At 52.9% G+C, this 17,681-nt stretch overlaps 6 protein-coding genes across 6 annotated transcripts; 4 read left to right on the top strand and 2 right to left on the bottom strand.

Moving 5' to 3' along the window:
• Positions 1 to 488: 488 nt before the first annotated feature.
• On the bottom strand, positions 489 to 1,667 carry ACET3X_004324 (uncharacterized protein; the record flags this gene model as incomplete). Its single annotated transcript, XM_069450516.1, has 3 exons — positions 489 to 1,237; positions 1,285 to 1,563; positions 1,613 to 1,667. The coding sequence occupies 3 exons, from the start codon at positions 1,665 to 1,667 to the stop codon at positions 489 to 491; spliced, it is 1,083 nt and encodes a 360-aa protein (XP_069308302.1).
• A 346-nt stretch (positions 1,668 to 2,013) lies between these two features.
• ACET3X_004323 (uncharacterized protein) lies at positions 2,014 to 3,738 on the top strand (the record flags this gene model as incomplete). The annotated part of the gene is made up of 3 exons (XM_069450515.1): positions 2,014 to 2,389; positions 2,448 to 3,267; positions 3,315 to 3,738. The coding sequence occupies 3 exons, from the start codon at positions 2,014 to 2,016 to the stop codon at positions 3,736 to 3,738; spliced, it is 1,620 nt and encodes a 539-aa protein (XP_069308301.1).
• Positions 3,739 to 4,197: 459 nt separating this feature from the next.
• Positions 4,198 to 4,636, top strand: ACET3X_004322 (uncharacterized protein; the record flags this gene model as incomplete). Its single annotated transcript, XM_069450514.1, has 2 exons — positions 4,198 to 4,303; positions 4,356 to 4,636. 2 exons carry the CDS (start codon positions 4,198 to 4,200, stop codon positions 4,634 to 4,636), a joined length of 387 nt encoding a protein of 128 aa, XP_069308300.1.
• Positions 4,637 to 5,125: 489 nt separating this feature from the next.
• Positions 5,126 to 5,578, top strand: ACET3X_004321 (uncharacterized protein; the record flags this gene model as incomplete). Its single annotated transcript, XM_069450512.1, has 2 exons — positions 5,126 to 5,282; positions 5,331 to 5,578. The coding sequence occupies 2 exons, from the start codon at positions 5,126 to 5,128 to the stop codon at positions 5,576 to 5,578; spliced, it is 405 nt and encodes a 134-aa protein (XP_069308299.1).
• A 358-nt stretch (positions 5,579 to 5,936) lies between these two features.
• Positions 5,937 to 7,982, bottom strand: ACET3X_004320 (uncharacterized protein; the record flags this gene model as incomplete). Its single annotated transcript, XM_069450511.1, has 2 exons — positions 5,937 to 7,781; positions 7,830 to 7,982. 2 exons carry the CDS (start codon positions 7,980 to 7,982, stop codon positions 5,937 to 5,939), a joined length of 1,998 nt encoding a protein of 665 aa, XP_069308298.1.
• A 7,669-nt stretch (positions 7,983 to 15,651) lies between these two features.
• ACET3X_004319 (uncharacterized protein) lies at positions 15,652 to 16,810 on the top strand (the record flags this gene model as incomplete). Its single annotated transcript, XM_069450510.1, has 2 exons — positions 15,652 to 15,681; positions 15,734 to 16,810. 2 exons carry the CDS (start codon positions 15,652 to 15,654, stop codon positions 16,808 to 16,810), a joined length of 1,107 nt encoding a protein of 368 aa, XP_069308297.1.
• Between the last annotated feature and the right edge of the window lie 871 nt (positions 16,811 to 17,681).

Raw genomic sequence — 17,681 nt, 5'->3', positions numbered from 1 at the left:
GTATCGTGGTCAGTCTAGGTACCGCATGCGGAGCGGTCTGCGCGAAATGATGCCGTCACGACAATATAAGAGCAGCTCCGCGGCGAGCCTCACGGGGGCGAGACGCCACATTACAATGGGGTAACGCGACTGTCGTACATGTTGGCACGCTTGTTTGCCTCCGATGTACCGACTTTTGGAATACGAGGAACTATACGAACAAGTTGATGTGCAATGTTGGTCCGTGGTCGGTCTCCGAATGGACCGATCGCGCCCCTTGCGTCCGTTGGCTCCTTTCTCGGATTATCGTGTACTCGATACGCTACAACAAAGCATTCTACATTAGCTTCATGTCAACCGTCATCTGTGGTCTGGGCAACCATCGTCATCACGTCTTCTTGCAAGACTTGCAAACAAAACTACTGTGAGCAAGGCATGGTGTGCTGCAAATTGCGATGGTGTAGTAAATGTGTCGTTAGTCCGAGTACGTGCTATTCCAGTCTTGCTCATTACAGCTTCGATTTGACCCAGCTTTCGAGTACTTGCTGACTTCCCGTGCCCGAGTCACCCTTGTAGCCCAACAATCGTTCAATGATCATCTCTTCGTGGCACGCTTTTGGTGTAACAATTGTGGTAACCAGACCACCTTTGCTTCCAAATCCTTTTGCAAATTTCTTGGCAAATTCCTCGATGCCATCCTTTAGGACCTCGTTGTCGCCCGCCCATATCAGGACTTGTTCTACGACATTGGCAACAGGCTCCCACCACTCTGGAGCAGCGTAGACAGGCTCGTTGTAGAAATCACCGGCAAATGGAGAGTCGGAGCCGAGGAAACCCTTGGCCCAACGAGAGAGGCATCGGGCGTCAAACATGTCACGTTGGGCGTTTGCGACGAATGCTGGTGTATTAGTTTGCGTCAAAGAGCACCACGGCGAAATGAGGACTGCGGCGTGGAACTTGGATGGAAGGGACAATGGGGCAATCTCAGGATGTGGATGTGCGAGGTGCGAGAGCAAGCCGAGTGCAAGATTGCCGCCAGCGGAGTCGCCGGCCAAGATTAGACTAGAAGGGTCACGACCTTCTGTGTGCACAAGGTGATCAAGTAGCTCGACCGCTTGCTTGAGCTGGGTGGGGTATCTTGCTTCGGGTGCGAGGTCGTATGCGAGAAGGAGCGCGGATACATTGGGACCGAGAGACTTTTGGAAGTCGTCGAGCCAGAGGATATGGCCTGCACTGCAGGGCAACACATAGCCACCGCCTACTCGTGTTAGTTGTATTCTGCCCGCACTGAGCGTCCCGTCTTGCCATGAAAGTATACCAAGACCGTCTTGGCAGTCCTGCTCCCCAGCCAATGCGCCTGTGTTCCACTGGGTAGCTTGATGCTGTCAGGCACGAACTTGTACTTTTCCGCATGTTGCATGTAGGTGGGAGTTGATGATGGGCCGCTTGTGTACCGATCTTGGGCAAGGTCGAGGTTCCCTAGGTTTGTTCGGAGCATGGCAAACATGACATCTTTGAAGTACGTGTTGGCACCATTTTCGCCTTTGAAGGGGGATGTGACGGAGCGTTGGAGGGCAGAGCCCACTGTCGGCGGAATGAGTGCTTGTTCATGAGAAGAGGACGCGGAGCATACCGGCTTTGAGAGTGGTCGAAGCAATGCCCAGCTTGCTTACATTCTGGCCTGCCATGGTGTGTTTTATTCGGCAAACAACAACGACAACAACAACGTCATGAACGACAAGAGCAACAAGGAAGATGGATCAACTAGCTACTCGAGGGTGCAAGTGGAGATGCAGATCAAGGGTGCAGGTGCGGAGGGCATTATCCAGTGCAGGCTGAGTGGTGCTGAGTGATGCCGAGGTTGGCGATGAATGGTCCCTCGGATAGGCGGGAGCATACCCCACACGCTCCAAGGTGCAGGGGGCAGAGGCCGTGGGTGGTGTAGCGTGCCAGCTCATGACTCGGGAAAATCCTGCCACCGGGGCTGCCCATTCTCCTCCTGAATCGCAACCCACATATCCATCCATGATCAGCATGGCGTCGCCGGCGGAGGCAGATACACCCGAAGGGGCCCCTAGAGACGATGGCTCGGGCGATGGCCAGCCCAACAAAAAGCGCAGGACGGGCCCCAATTCGCGGGGCGTCGCCAACCTCACGCCCGAACAGCTCGCCCGCAAGCGCGCAAACGACCGCGAAGCCCAGCGCGCCATCCGCGAGCGCACCAAGAACCAGATCGACCGCCTCAATCAGCGCATCCGCGACCTCGAGAGCCAGCAGCCCTACCATGACCTGCAGATTGTCCTGCGCGAGAAGGAGGCGGTGCAGGCGGAGAACGCAGACATCAGGAAGCGGCTGGAGAGCGTGCTGAGCATCATCCAGCCCATTGTCCGCGCCACCGGCGGCCTCAATGGCATGTTGACTGACAGTTTTTTCTTGGTTGGCAAGAGCATCACACTGACAATGTGTAGAACTGGCAGCCGCGGCCGAGCGGTCGCCCCTTCCCATCCACCACCCTCAGCAGCCACGCGACGCGCCTGTCCCAGCTGCCGAACCGCGACAGTTCCACATTGCCTCGCACGACCTGTCCACGGCCTCGCCCCAGAACGGCATACACTCGCCCAGCGTCACAGAGGGAGGCCGGGCGTGGCTGTACCCCAGCGATGCGCCAAACAGCCACCTGCGCCGCTACTCCAACGGCAGCCCCGGCCCCCATTTCGAGCAGTCGCGGACGCCCCACCTGCAGACTGACATGCCCTTTGACGAGCGTCTGGGCGTCGACTTTATACTCGACAACGGGCAGAGGAGGGCCGTCGATCCAAGCCTGCCTCCGCCGCAGCAGCCGCGGCCCAGCAACGTGAGCAGCAGCCAGCATGCCATGTATGCGCCCGCCATGGTTGCCCACCTTACGCTCCCTCGCAACCTCCCCGCAACATGTCCTCTGGACGTCATACTGCTCGACTTCCTCCAAGACCGCCAGAACCGCGCTGCCGAGGGCGTGCCCATCAAGACACTGGTTGGACCGCAGTACCCAAACTTCACCTCCCTAGCCTATCCAGACCGTGTCGTGGATGCGCATCCGCTGTCGAAGCTCTTTACCGACATTTTGCGCACATTTCCCGACATCTGCGGTAGGCCAGAGCAGGTTGCCATAGTATTCATCATGTTCCTCGTCATGCGCTGGCAGATTGAACCTACGCAGGAGAACTACGACCGGCTGCCGCACTGGGTCACCCCACGACCTTCTCAGCTCTTTACTCCTCACGCATTGTGGATTGACCATCTTCCGTGGTATGTAGCAAACTGTTTGGAAGCAGAGCACGACTAACCTGCTCCAGGCCTCGACTCCGCGATAGACTCGTCACCAGCCAGCCGCCCGTATCCTTTGAGAATTTCTTCATTCCCTTCACAACTACCATCTCCCTCAACTGGCCCTATGAGCCGCGCGACTGTCTCCTCCCGGCTTCAAAAGTGCACACCCACACCCTTTCGACAACCTCGTCCGTCTCTGTTTCCTCGCCTTTCTCCACACAAGTGAACGCCGGTTCGCCGCAGGACCCTTCGACCCCACAGCCCCCTGCTGCCAAGACACCTACTGGTATCACATCCATGGGCCCGCTGCCCAAGGAAGACGACCAGTGGCTCATCAACCCGGCTTTCGAATCGCACCTCCGTGATTTGAACAACTGGACACTCGGCCCAAGCTTTAGAGGCAATTTCCCCGCATTTGCCGATTGCGTCAAGATCAAAGAGGGGAGGTGATGAGCCATGTAGATGTCAAGACGCGGCGCGGTCAGGCGCTGGCGCGTGGATCTGGAAGTGGTTTATTCGGTATCGCATGTATATTGTATTGTATCATGGAGGATAATGGGGCGGCTCTATCGTGTATTAACAAATATCTGGTATTGTAATTCTTTCGGATTTGTAGACGCCTGGGCTGGCACCTTCGACAAGTAGACGGTGGGTGCTCGCGACAGGTGACTTAGTATTACATTGGTATCATAACGACAGCACACGAAATTTATGCCAATATTGTCTTAACCCGGATTCCGCTCGGTGCCTTATTGGTGAGGACGTATGCTGGCCCCGCTTTTATTTGGCAACGCTGCCAGCTCATCAGACAGACTGACCCAGCCTATTTGACCTTCCCTTTGCCGCAGCTGATTTCCCCTCAAAGATACTCACTATCTTCACCATATTCTTACGATACGTCTTTCCAGCATGGCTGTTCCGACACCAACACGCGACCCTTTGCTGCAGCACATGTTTGCCTATCTCAACCCTCGCCGCGATTCTCTTCCCTCGCACGTCGTTGAGACTATTGCTGGCGAGTAGCTCCTCTTGCTTTTGACCTAAATCAACTGACAAACCACATACAGGAAACCTCGCGTTTCTGGTGAAATACACTGCCGGTCCCAGCGTCCGCGCTTCCCAAATCTCCATCACCGTCATCGACGTCCGCGGACCCAACAACAGTGAAGTCGGCCACAAGGCCACCGTCTGCATTCACGACGGTCCAGGCAAGTTTACCGTCGTAATGTGGAAGCAGGTCAAGTGGGGTCAAAACGTCGTGATTGGACTGGGAGAGAAAGTGGACATGGCTATCAAAGAGATCCTGGCCAAGGAAGGCAATGATGGATATGGTGACTTCAAAGGCTAGAAAACAAGTTGATCGGTATTCTCCGAACAGGAGAAAGCATGGGAACAGACATGTACATTCAGTTGGGAAGCTTTAGGGTCGTGGACCTGCACTTCACCACCAACCCAGATCCCGACAACGACGCAACGAAAACGGAGAAGATGTCACCCGGACAGGAAAGCGTGGGATTAGCAACGGGTGCTGTTATTGAGGAACTCGGAGAGAGAGGGGGCGATGGGAAGAGTTTCAAACATGCGCGTGTGACAAACGGAGATGAATCAAAGAAAAAAAAGAGCCGACCTCAGAGGATACCGAGGCACTGCAGCGTGTGCTAGTGGCGGTGAGGATGAGCATCTAGACTGTAGGGTCAACGTTTATATGTGCAACTGCAATGGCTTGGCATCCAGCTCTTCTGCAGTCCTCGCTTTCCTAAGCCCTCTCTCACTCCCAAAACCACACCTAAACAGCGAGCACTCTCTTGACACCTGCAAGTCGGAACCATGTTGCCCAATGTCTGCGCATGAGCCCGCAAACGCGCTCGAACAGCGCATCTACGAGCTCGTGCGTCCCTTCCGTAACGAGTGTTATGAAGAACTCGATCCCGCAGACCAAATTGCAGCGACCAACCGACTCGTCAAGCTCGAGCGTAATGTCCTCGCTTTAGCCCGTATGTGCTCGAATCTGTCTTACTCACAGCACCAGCTCACTGATGCAGAAAACATCGCCTACCTCGCGCACAATCATTTTGCCAACACGGAACACAACATCAGTGCCTCCAATATCTTTGTGGTGACAAGAGGCTGGGACGGAGATGAAGTGGCCGCGAAAGGTGGCGCCATTGCTGTTATGGTGCATTATCCAGAGGGTATTATGGGTGTTGTCAAAGCTACAATCAAGACTGGAGTGAGCGTCGTCGATGCCCTGTGCACGCAGGTTGACAAGAAGATTGCTAAGATCTTCTAAGAGAAGCAACAATACCTACAATAAGAAGGGATTGATGCGGCTGTGGGAGGATGGGTCGGCACAATCAGGCAAGAGCGTGAGCTCGTGAGTGGTTCAGATAGTGCAAGATGTCAATTGTGACTGAAAGGATCTGCTAGCGCTTTCCTCTTGCCTGCACCATACACAACATCGTAGAATTAAGCTCGCAACTGAAGTGGAGGCTGCTGGTCTGAGATTTCTAAACGCGGCTCTCACCTGTTGATCACGCTTGATATACCATCAGAAGCGGCTAGACGCTGTCTTGCCAGCCCGACAAGCAATTGACAGCTTGACCGGGGGCATAGCAGAGTGCTCAATATACAAAGTGACCTTTGCACAATCAATGCGCCCTCGCCCAGTCCCGGTAAAAGTCTAGACATTCAGCGTTGGCTACACTCGCGCTTGTCTTGACGCTGAGTCCACACAATATTTGCTTGACAGCCCCTTCTACCTTTTTGCCATTGGTAGTAACAGGTATCTCCGGGCATTCGTCCACGATACTGGGAACATGGCGTGCACTGAGTGCTTGCTTGATTGTTGTTTTTATCTTTCCGACAAGATTGTCCGATATTTGACGGCCTTCTGCCATCTTCAGAAAGAGGACGACCGTCTCGTCTGTATCAGTCTCTCTCCTTCGCCCAATGCAAAGCGCGTCTGATACATCTTCGGGGAAATGCTGGAGCACTACATTGTATATCTCAGCTGATCCAAAGCGTACGCCTGCAGGTTTGAGTATGCCGTCACTGCGTCCGAGCATCCACAGCCCGCCGGTCGCAGGATTGAAGCGCACAAAGTCGCCGTGATGCCAGATGGGCTGCTGTTTTTCGTTTGTGAACTTGTCAAAGTATGACTTCCGGTACTTTGACTCTCCTTCTGGGCCCCAGAATGCCACTGGTTGACATATGAAGGGCTTGGTACAGACCAGGTCGCCCGGTTCGCCAGAGGCTGAGATGTCGGCACCTGTGTAGTCGTACGCAGCAATCGCCATGCCTAGACCAGCGCCTTGAATTTCGCCTTCGTAGACGGGCAGAAGTGGGTTCGGTGCGCCAAACAATGAGATGATGTCCGTACCACCGGTAATGCTGCCTAGGTTGATAGTCGAGGGGAAGGCAGAATAGACATAAGAGAAGGTCGAAGGGGCGAGTGGCGAACCCGTGGAGTATATCGCCTCCAGTTTGTTCATGACAAGCCCAGCAGCAGAGGGATCAATGGACTTTTGCTCCAGAATGGAAAGGTACTTTGCGGAGGTGCCGAAGTGGGTAATACCGCATTCGTCTATCAGACGATGCATTGCTAGGTCGTCTGCAACGGAAGTTGACGGATCGGACTTGTCTACGTAGCGGAAGGGCGAGCCGTCGTAGAGTACTAATGTGACCCCTGACGCCAGTCCGCTAACCAGCCAATGCCACATCATCCACGTGCATGTAGTAAAGTAGAAGAGTCGTGATCTGGGCGTCATCGAGCAGTGAATGATGTGCTCTTTCTTGTGTTGAAGTAGTGTACCAATGGCGCCATGGACAATACACTTGGGCGCACCTGTTGTACCACTTGAATACAAAATGTATACTGGATGGTCTGGCGGCAATTGCTTGAAAATGAGCTCCGACGTTGACTTCAGTGCTGTAAATGTCGCGTAGTCATAGGTCTTGCCAGATTGCACAGGAACGGAGGTGACATCGAACTCTACTGAAGCTACTGTAGGGAAGATAACAACAGCTTGGAGAGATGGTAGGTCTCGCGCGATATCGGCAACCTTGGGCAGCACTGGATGGCTCCGGCCATTGTAGAAGGCGGCGTTGTCTGAAAAGAGCAAGGCTGGCTCAATCTGACGTAGTCTGTCGAGCACAGCGTGGACGCCTGTGTCCGGGCTGACTGCTGTCCACACAGCTCCCAGCGACGTCGCAGCCAGCATTGCTACCAAGGCGCTTGTATGGTTCGCGACATAGCCAGCCACGCGATCGCCTTCCTTGAGACCCAAATGCATCATGCCAGCTTGGCACAGCTTTACTCTGTCCCTGAGCTCCTGCCATGTCACAGTCTCCCTTGTGGTCTCTGTCGCGGCGAGAACGGCGGGTGAGGAGGGATCGACTGTCGCGGTGGGGAAGAGGAGGTTCTCGGCAAAGTTGAGTGTTACACCTGGGAAGAAAGCTGGACGAGGGAACATGGGAGCGTCTTCGTCCACTGCCTACCGATTGTAAGCACAGATAATCTGCATAGGCCTGAGTCGACTGACTGATGTTGGGGTTCCCTGGTGCCTGACACCCACAAAATCCCAGGCTCTTTGCCAGAATTTGTCGACATTTTTGATACTCCATTCATGTAGCTCTGGGTAGTTGGAAAGCTGCAGATTGTGTGTCTTGTTCACTGATTCAAGGAACCGGTACATGGGTGTTGTTTGTGGAGAAGCATGCTTCCATAGGAGTTTCGGGCCTGTTGGGCTGCCATTGGTGCCTTGCGTTCCATTCATCGTTTCGCAGCCGGTATGGAAAGTCCTTTCAAAAGTCGTCGCATCAAAGTTGGCAAGAAATTGAGGTTTGCGGTTATCGCAGACTTGCAACAATTGCTGACAGGGGCCTCGGTTCCCCCCGCGCCCGATCTTGTGGAGCGGCAAGTTCCGGTGGCAGATTACGAAACCTTGGAAACATCGCGGTTTCCCCACGTCCAGACACTACACCAACCCCATCGGCCGCCGAGTCCTCATCATTGCTTCCATTTCGCGCATCTGGTTCAAGACACGTTATTTTGTTGACGGCAGGCTTTCTGTACATTGCCTACGTCACCTGAGCGAGGCTGCAGGACTGCGCCATGCATATGCGAAGGCGTCAATTACGCGCCTACAACCCCAATACGGAAAGAATGCGATCGCGGATTATCACAGCCCTCACAGCTGATTCACAGCCACCGAGCTCAAAATTTCCGCGCTCGTGATGCGATGAAAATTGGCGACTTGACCGGTATAGAGGCGCAAAGTGCGGACACATGGGAAATGAAGAAACAACCAGGCTCCTCATTTCCACATTGCCATCGTTACCTCGTCTGCGTCCTTTAGCACCACGATCGGCACTCTGACTGGGGCCTATTTCACCGGTTTTCAGAGCAATGTAAGCGTAGTCTGGTGGTGTGTATGACAACGCATTCATACCTAGCCCTAAGTGGGATAGCACATGGTCTTTGCCCTCAGGATTGAGCATCTGTTACTGAGTTGCCTCCTCTCGCCATGGGTCACTTTCACAAACTGCTTCAAGAGATTACGACGCACATGCGATACAGACTATCTAAGCGAATCGGGGCATCGACGGCGAACATCTTGGCAAAAATCAGATGCAGGAACACTTCTATGCTCACCATGGCCGAGTATCAGGATCAAACGATCGTCTAGAGATGCTGCGCGATAGCACGGACGTTTGCCTACTTCCTGCCACCGAGATCCCTACTCGCACCTCGGGCAATAGTTCCATCGCCTTTGCACCTGCAGCCTTGTATGGCACGTCCTCTGGAACCCTACGGAAATTCGGGACCTCACTCATGATGGGATCAAATTCCACAATTGAAGCCAGCCAGACCCGCATGAACCTCTTGGCGATGAGATGATGGTCCATGTTAACTGTCGCGACTAGGTCATCAGGGAAGCTGGGACAATCACCAGATGCTCAAGGAGGCATACTCAGCCAACTGTCTGGGTGAGGGTCGTTATGCCGACTCATACGTTGGGTGAGCCAAGACTTTGCCCTCCGTGTCCGAGCTCTTGAGGGTTCTGGAAGACCCGTACCTGCATCTGTCATCTGTCAATCAGATCCTAGTGTGACGTGTGAACCTTCGTCTCCTGTTAGATCCACTGTCCTGCCGATACCCTGCAACTAGGCCTACAGATGGGTTCCTCAGGGGTATTGCCAGGCCTAGCTACAGGAACGCCGTAATGCTAGCGCTTATCTTGGACTGAGCTGTGTCGAGAGCTTGCCAACGGACCCAACGCCTTCTATGATCCTGGACATGCCATCGCATGTGCAGGACTTGTTTGAGGCCGCAGATGTTCGTGTCTTTTCGGATATCTTGTTAGCATACCTAGCGCAATCACGTTTCGTCCGCAAGGCATTCTGTTCCCTCGCCTCGAAACTCCGGCAGCAGGAAAGCTGGGGTTGACATGCACCATGTCCACATGTTTGCAATATCGAAACAGCCCGGAACCTGTGGCCCCGTGCCGAGGATACGTGATCCACGTCTACGCTTCCATAAGCGGAAAGCATGAGTTGGCCGATGCTCTTCCTCGGGGTGTCTGTGAACCCTCCAGCCCATGTCCTGGCCCACGTGTCCCCCTTTCTCCGCTAAAGGTACACACATGAAACAGAGGATAAACGAATGAGTCGGAAATTTGTGATAGGTCTACCAGTACGATAAGGTTCGGATCTGTTGGATGTCTAACCGAATGTCTTCACACATCTGGGAGATACTCGTGGTATTTTCATCAAGATAGCAGATGACCAATGCTCTTGTATGTACCGGCTTTGATTGTGAGCAGTGAGACCCTAAAGAGCGGCAAAGCTCAACAGATTTCATGCAACATCGGATACAAGAACGCCACCGTATCACATTATAATTCAACAAGCTGATCAACAAGTAAACGATGCAGCTTACAGCCCTGTACCATGCCCTGGTTCATCGCTGCTCTTAGCAAAGTGGCGAGAGCTAGTGAAGCTCCATGCTTCATGTTGCTGTAGTGGGTCAAGACAGGGCGTCAGTATAGGAGTGGACGATGCGAATACGTGCGAAGCAACCGCATTGGCCTTGAGTTTGGGATATATGAACACCATACAAACACGAAAGGTCCCAGTACCGACCCGGTATCAACATCACCATCGGCAACCTGACACTTTCTGTATCATTCATTTTCAGGCGGCCCTTTACAATACTGCTTGTTGAGCTTCTAGGTAAGTTCGATATTGTTTCTCTCCCTCGAGGTCTGTCCGAGAAGACTCTGACTCTAGTTTCAGCACTCAATACCAACTCCCAACACAGTCATTATAATTCGTAGACTTTGTGAACATGAGCAGCCACAGTAGGCACGATGCCTTCTCTATCGAAAACCACAACCAAACCATGTCTTCTTCCGCGGCTAACGAAACGGCACGTCTACCTTCAACTGCCCCATGCCCATATCATGCGGCTGTGCTTGGAGCCCATTTCCAGCAATCTGGATCTCAGTCTGCAAATTTTACACGCGAGATGCTCCAATACGCCCTACCTTTGGCTTTGACGCAAGATTGGTGTATCGGCTCTTCAGCAAGCAGTGGCTGCACCTGTTCGTCGTCTAAAGGAGCCAGGCGTGACAACATGTCTCGCGAGATCGACGCCATTGTGCAAGCTTCCAAAGTGGCTGCCGCAGCCAATCCAGTGCCTCCGCGCAACGATAAATGAGACTGCGCCGCATCATCAGCGGGGAGAACGCTTGGGTCACCATTGTTGCGGACTCTGGTGTACGTAATATCTGAACGGGTTTCCCTCTCGCAAAGTGCCAGGCTGTGACGGTCGACAAGCAAACAAACGTCACTGGCACTGATGTCTTAGCCGTAGTAGTGACTGCCCAGTTTTGAAATGAAGAACTCCGCTATCTTTGTAACATACAATGTATTATCACGATTCACTTCCCGAACTATATCCAGTTTGGCAAAAGATTGACAAGTCGCTGTTTTGACTATCGTAAGCGATTGCTTTCAGCGTCGGTCACGTACCTAGATACATGGGCTTCGACACGTAACATCACCTGACGGCGCCACCATATTCGAAACTGCCGCGTCTACGTGCAGAAGTGGATGTTACGATCTACAAGCCTGCGTCGTTACTGCAAGGTCGATCGGGCGACAGGTATGGTACTCACTTCGTCAAGGCTAGCCAAACAGTGATGGATGCTTGGTCAACTGACCAGAGATAACCCCTAACCTGAGGCTGGGCTGTTTTCGGTCCGATTCTCAGAGATGCTTCCAAGATCATCTTCTGGCGCATTGGAGAGTTCGACGGTTCCTGGCTTGATCGCTTCGCGCGGATGTCCCCACACCGTTGCCTGAACTACTGCAATGTCCCTAATCTGAATGCCGAGCATCGTTGTTGGCTCGCACGGTCTACAATCGTTGCAGGTACCTTGTCAGTATTGGAGTAGCCACAGTGTCATGTTATGGCATCGTGATGATCGCGACCGCAATACGATACCAGCCAATCTTAAAGGATTCAAAATTCATCAATCGACACCCTAAACTCAGTCCCGTTTCCAATCCGGCTACACGATACGCTGCAAAACGGTTCCATGAAAACATTCAATGGCTGTCAGCCCAGGGGCCGATATCCACTTCACAGGGCTGCCTAACCTGCACGTCAAGGATACCAGTAGGCTTGGCATAACGAGGCGGTGTAGAATGGAGAGTATCAGCTGAACTATTTGGTCCCTCGATAGGTCCTGTGACCAGACTAGATGGTAAGAACCGCACCCCGGCCTACAGTCTTAGCGCTCGCTTTTGCTGGAAAGTGAAACATACTAGGTCTCTTAGAGATTAGAGATATTGATCACTGTTCAACTGCTGTCGAATATGTCGATGCTCGTAACAATACTTCGTAGACCACTCCGCGGAGGCACAGTATCAAGGTTGAGGCGAAAGTCTCACGCTGCGCTGCGGTGAAATTGTGGCTATGACCAGAGACTAAGAGGCATCGATCGCATGCAAAGACGTCGGACTCTGAAGGATGCATGTAAAACAAATCGCGCCTTCTATCCTTGTTGGCCACCTGTCGCGCGGTTGGTGGCAAGTGATCAGGCTGTGAACATGCAATTGCACCCAGATGTTCTAACTGATTGTCTCCAGACACAAAACCGAAACTACAAAGCATGGGAGATTTGGAGGATTTGCGGAGGAAAAAAAGTTGTGGCTACGAGATCCTTGCTTTCTTATCCAAGGCGTCTTCGTATCCAAACAAATAAGCTGCCCACCCACCCTCATGCACCCAGATGCAGGGAAGGGGGCGCCTAAGTCTGCATCAAGAAATACGCCGCGCCCTCACACCGTATGAGCGTTAACGATGTGGGCATTGGTTACGAAAACACTTGGCCTTTTACCTGCATAGAAGAATGTATGTTTTGCGACTATTACGGTGATCAGGTTGATCCCAGTGTGCCAGCGTTAAGCGCTCCATCACCGCTTGTGCCTAGGGATCGGCACCTTCCATCAACTGCAGGCTTCTAGAAGACTGCAGCAGCCTATCGGAATAGGATTTAGTTCAGGCGCAAATTTGCACCGACGATATCAAGATCGCATTGGTTTTTTTTAGACAATGCTGTCGGAACGAAAAGTGCGCAGTACCGCCGAATTTGTAAGGCTTTCACCACTACTTGGTTACTTGTGCGCAGCTTCTGCTGCGCATAATCGAGGACAGCTGTCTGCTAGCTTGAGCGACAAGTGTGCGGGTGCAAAGAGACACCGCGACCCCTTGGTCTTCGAGTCCGCGGACGTAGGCTTCGCCCCAGCTAGGTTTCCCCACTACTTTGCTACTTGCCGGTATTGCAATCGGCTGAACGATTCGAGAAGATTGGCCGCGTGGGATCAAGTCCGGGGGACCGGGTTGTGTGGTTCCGCCTCTTGCCCAGGTGACAGGGCTGTGTAAGTGTACAGCAGTGTGTAATTGGGTGATACCACGAAAACATTACCCGGCGACGTTCTTGAACAACGGTACAGTCTACGGGGAAGCGGCTCAATATCCCCATTCCTTCCTCTTTGGATCGATAAGGCTGCTAAGGCCTTGGGAGGTCTACCGTACCTGGGCACCCTTGCGCGCCGGCACGCTTCCCCGTACACACAGCTTGTTTTCTACCGCTTAAGGGATCCGTAGCTTGCACTATGGGTGTTGCCTAATAGCGACACTAGCTTGTTCTCACTGTGATCCTTATCTGCATCGGCCAAGGCCAGGTTGAGAAGCACACATGCCTGAGGCAGCCTCTCACAACACAAGACAGCGTATCTTCGATGTTGGAAAGTGATTTCGTGATCCGATCTCTGAGTGTTATTGCGTAACTCCTGCTCAACTAACTACTTGATGCACCTATTCCTTCATGTAGCATGATGAAAGAGATTGAATGTTATTGGCGGTTCCGTGTTGAATAAGCCGTATCTTTCCCGGTGCAATCTCACCGTCAACCGTTCCTGCTTGCGGTACCACTGACTCGGGCTACGTGCCGGGAATATTCGGCTTCCCGGCCACTCTATTTTGAGCATGTCTGGACCGTCCCAGTCACGCGGGATGCGGCTGATATTTAGGATGCCACTCCTTACTTCGGATGTAACCCGTGGACTATACTCGTCCCACAGACGAGTCTGAGTCACCGCCTGAACGAGGGTACATCCGCTGCATCATACCAACCGGTAGGTGCTCATGCTCGCACACCCGTTGTAACACCCTAGACTCTCTTGTCTGATTCGACTGCGGAAGCTGCGATGAGTGCCGTGGTCATGGGTCTGTAGATTCAAGAAGTTCGCTTAGGTTTTGTGTCCACAGCCACGATCCCACGCCAGAATCCTACGCGCGAGTAGATGTCCTTCCGCTCTTGTCTATGCAGCCGGAAGCGGCCCCTAACCCGCATCCCCCCGTTGATGCTAAGGATCCAAAACCTTCTACATACAGCTAGCTTACTAGCGTACTGACAAACGGGAGGTTGAATGGGCTGAGTCCTGCGACTCTGCGCTGTCGGTCGTAGTTCAGTGTCTTGAACAGAGGAGTGGCTCATCGCATCTCAGCAAATGCCACAACATGTAAAGTATAAGTAACGCCTCACCCGCGGCTGTTGGACTCCAGTAGTCAGTCTTTCCCTATTCTTTTCTCATCTTGGAAGGAAAAGATGGCGCCTCCAGTACCGACGACAGAGGCCGTATCGGCCGTTACCCATAGCTCTTTTCAGGCTGATCGCCAAGTACGTCCCTCTTCGATACCTTGTCAGTACGAGAACTCTGCCGGAGAACATGGTAAAGAACCCATTGGCGCCGCTGTGCAAGGTCATCGCAGTGACCTCAATTGTGTTGGGGGGTGGACCAATAAAAAAGGACCCCAGCGCACTGAGGCTTTGGTAAATTCAGGTATTGTGGCCTCTGGAGATTTGGTCCGGGGAGTACTCATATCGCATAGTCCAGCTTCGTGTATCCCGGGAGGATTGCGCGCGACATCGCAATATATACGAAGCGTGTTTTGCCGCAACAGATCACCTCCATATTGTGGAACTTCTCGAAGAGACGTACGCTTCCAATACCACCGATAGCATGTTCCAGAGGCAGACTGATGGATCATCAGTCGCGGCGTGCACTTGCATTGTGATGATCGAGGTAGATGAGGACGAGGTACACCCAGCGATGGCGACGACGAATGGTGGGGCGGCGCAACCGAGGCATTCGAACGGAACGCGGTAGAGCAAAGTTCTTCTTCAACATTTCTGTATCGTCAGATAAAAAGTGATGAGAAGCCGGGTTGGTGGCGTTCAGCATAAGGTAGCGAAATAGACAATTTAGACGTAGAGTATTGGACAATTCTTTGTTTTTGCCAGGCAAAAGGCCCAGTTCCTTACATCTCTCACCAGCATTCGTCCTGCACCATCTGATATAACGCTACGATGCTTTCGCATACAACAGACGTCCAACATTTTGTTTTATCCTTTGGCGTAGTTAACATCGGAGTCGGCAGTGGGCGACAAGGCAACATCTATCGTGTGCCAGCCACGCCGCGTTGAAGAAGGGTCGCGAACGGGAATGCGAAAAGCACCACTGGTAGCCAGAGGCCATTGCGCCGCTTATCGATAAGCGAAACGCACGAACCACGTCCCCCCTCAATCTTTTCGTGGGCCTAGCCTTCCTGTCATGTCCGTCATGCAGTTCGGGTAGCATTCTGTGCATCTCGATTACGACCTTTGTACGCTCTTGCTGCAGTCGATGCGAGTCCTGAGGCGACTGCATATATCATTGACGAGGCAATCATCAATCCAGGTGCCAGTTCGCCCCCATCTTCGACAACGCTTCTACCCTCGTACCGCGGCAATGGACCTTTCCACGGATGCCACCGAGCGCGTTCGTATGTCGCCCCTTCGGACTGAACGGGTCTGGCTAACAATCGTGGCAGAAGGGTTCGGTGCATCATGACACGCATGCTACACCACCACAATTCATTCAGAAAGAACATTGGCGATACCAAAGCATGCGTAAAGCTGACCTAGAGACCGACCCAGATATATTTGACCTTAATAAACGCGACCAGTTCAGTGAAGACCGTAAAGACATCTGGCACCCTGCAGGCATCATTCCCGCAGCTCAGGTCGAAGCTGCTTGCCAGGCATATGCAAAGGGCAAACAGCTTTCTATACCCGCAGAAGATGCGCGAATCTTCGAACATCGCGACTTCCCTGGCCTTCAAGTTATACCCGGACTCCTTCCACCCGAGACGCAAGTACTTTTTACGTCATGTCTCATGCATCGAGATCTGGCAGATCCAGCCCATAAGATCAACCTCCAGGCAGATTATGATATCCCATACCCTCCAGCTCCGAAACCCGCGTCAGACGAACTGCGTTTCGACAGTAGCTTTTTTTTGCGTCAACGGGCAGCACCGGAGGACTATTTAACGCCAAAGGTTCAAGACAAGCTTAAGCCCCTCAGCAATGAGCAGTTTTTATACACCAAGCTTCGTTGGCTAACGCTCGGCGAGCAATACGATTGGCCTACTCGCAGCTATGCAAAGCATGCAACGACATTCCCAGCCGATTTGTCAACGCTTGTAACCGGTCTTTTCCCCCATATTCGGCCGGAATCTGGTGTGGTTTTGATGTACTCAGCCAAAGACTTTATGCCTGTACATCGTGACGTCAGCGAGCAGTGTCAGCGAGCGCTTGCAAGTTTCAGCGTCGGATGCGATGGTATCTTCATCATGGCGCGCGGAGAAGATGGTGGAGAAGGTGAGAATGCGCCTAGAAGCGTGGCCATCCGAGTCCACAGTGGCGACGTTGTGCATCTGACCGGCGACGCTCGTTGGGCCTGGCACGCGATGGCGCGCTCGATACCTAGCACATGTCCATCCTACCTTGCAAGTTGGCCGGCAGGTACACCAGGCTCTACAGCAGCCGAGGAGAAGGCCTATAAGAAGTGGAAGGGCTATATGGGCACCAAGCGCATCAACGTAAGCTGTCGGCAGGTCTGGGATTGAGAAGAACGGCAACCAAAGGGACGGCCCGTCAGGGGAATTCCATTGCTGTGGACACGAGCTCCTTCATGATAATTGGATCCGCACACCCGGTGTTGTAGTTTTGCTGACGGCGGCTGCGTAGCGTACTCCATGGTGGAGCAGTCCTCGCAGTGTTCAGTAGCCCCAATTGCAGCACCTGTATGCAATGTCAAATTCAGCCCAACCCGAACAACTCTCCCGAAAATTTCGGCCAGCCTATCATCAAGCTACCGAAGTAAGTACAGGCTGTGTTGAATCTAATGACTGAATTAGTGCAGTATCTTCAGACATTGTTTCCCCAAAGTGTAGCGTTCAGCGCGGTACAACTATTACCCTATTTCCCACAATTGCTTTTTCCTTGGCTTAGGCCGCCAGCTCTTCTTTGCAGCTTGATGGCCCGCCCCTAGCGAGTCAGCTAGCCCGGTACGGGAACTTGACGCTATCATCCGCTATCATAGAGTTTTGGTTCGTCAGTAAGCACATTGCGCACTAGCTTTCGAAGCCACTAGGATACCATGGTCGATTGCTGCCAGATGAAGCAGACGGATCAATGGGCCCTGGAAGCTATGCGGCAGGACCCTGGTAGCTTCTGACATATTGCTATCTATCGGTGGAGGCTGCGACCTGCCCTTGCCTGCCCCGTGTTGAGGTTGAGGGTGTGAGCTTGTGCTTGTCCTTAGTGATGTGCACCCACTCTTGATTCTCAGGGTCCTGGGGGAGGCGCAGCTCCAGATGGCGTGAAGTTTATATTACTCCCACGCCTCGGCCCTTCCCTTTGTTAGTGTAACGTCCACCTCTGCATTTATCATTTACTACTTTCTGTTCTTGCTTATCTTTGCGTCGTGTTGCTTTT

The sequence above is a fragment of the Alternaria dauci genome, chromosome 3 (assembly GCF_042100115.1).
Source record: "Alternaria dauci strain A2016 chromosome 3, whole genome shotgun sequence".
In the NCBI taxonomy this organism is placed as follows: Eukaryota; Fungi; Ascomycota; class Dothideomycetes; order Pleosporales; family Pleosporaceae; genus Alternaria; species Alternaria dauci.
The sequence above is the reverse complement of the archived record's forward strand: the minus strand, read 5'-3'. Positions and strand labels throughout refer to the sequence as shown.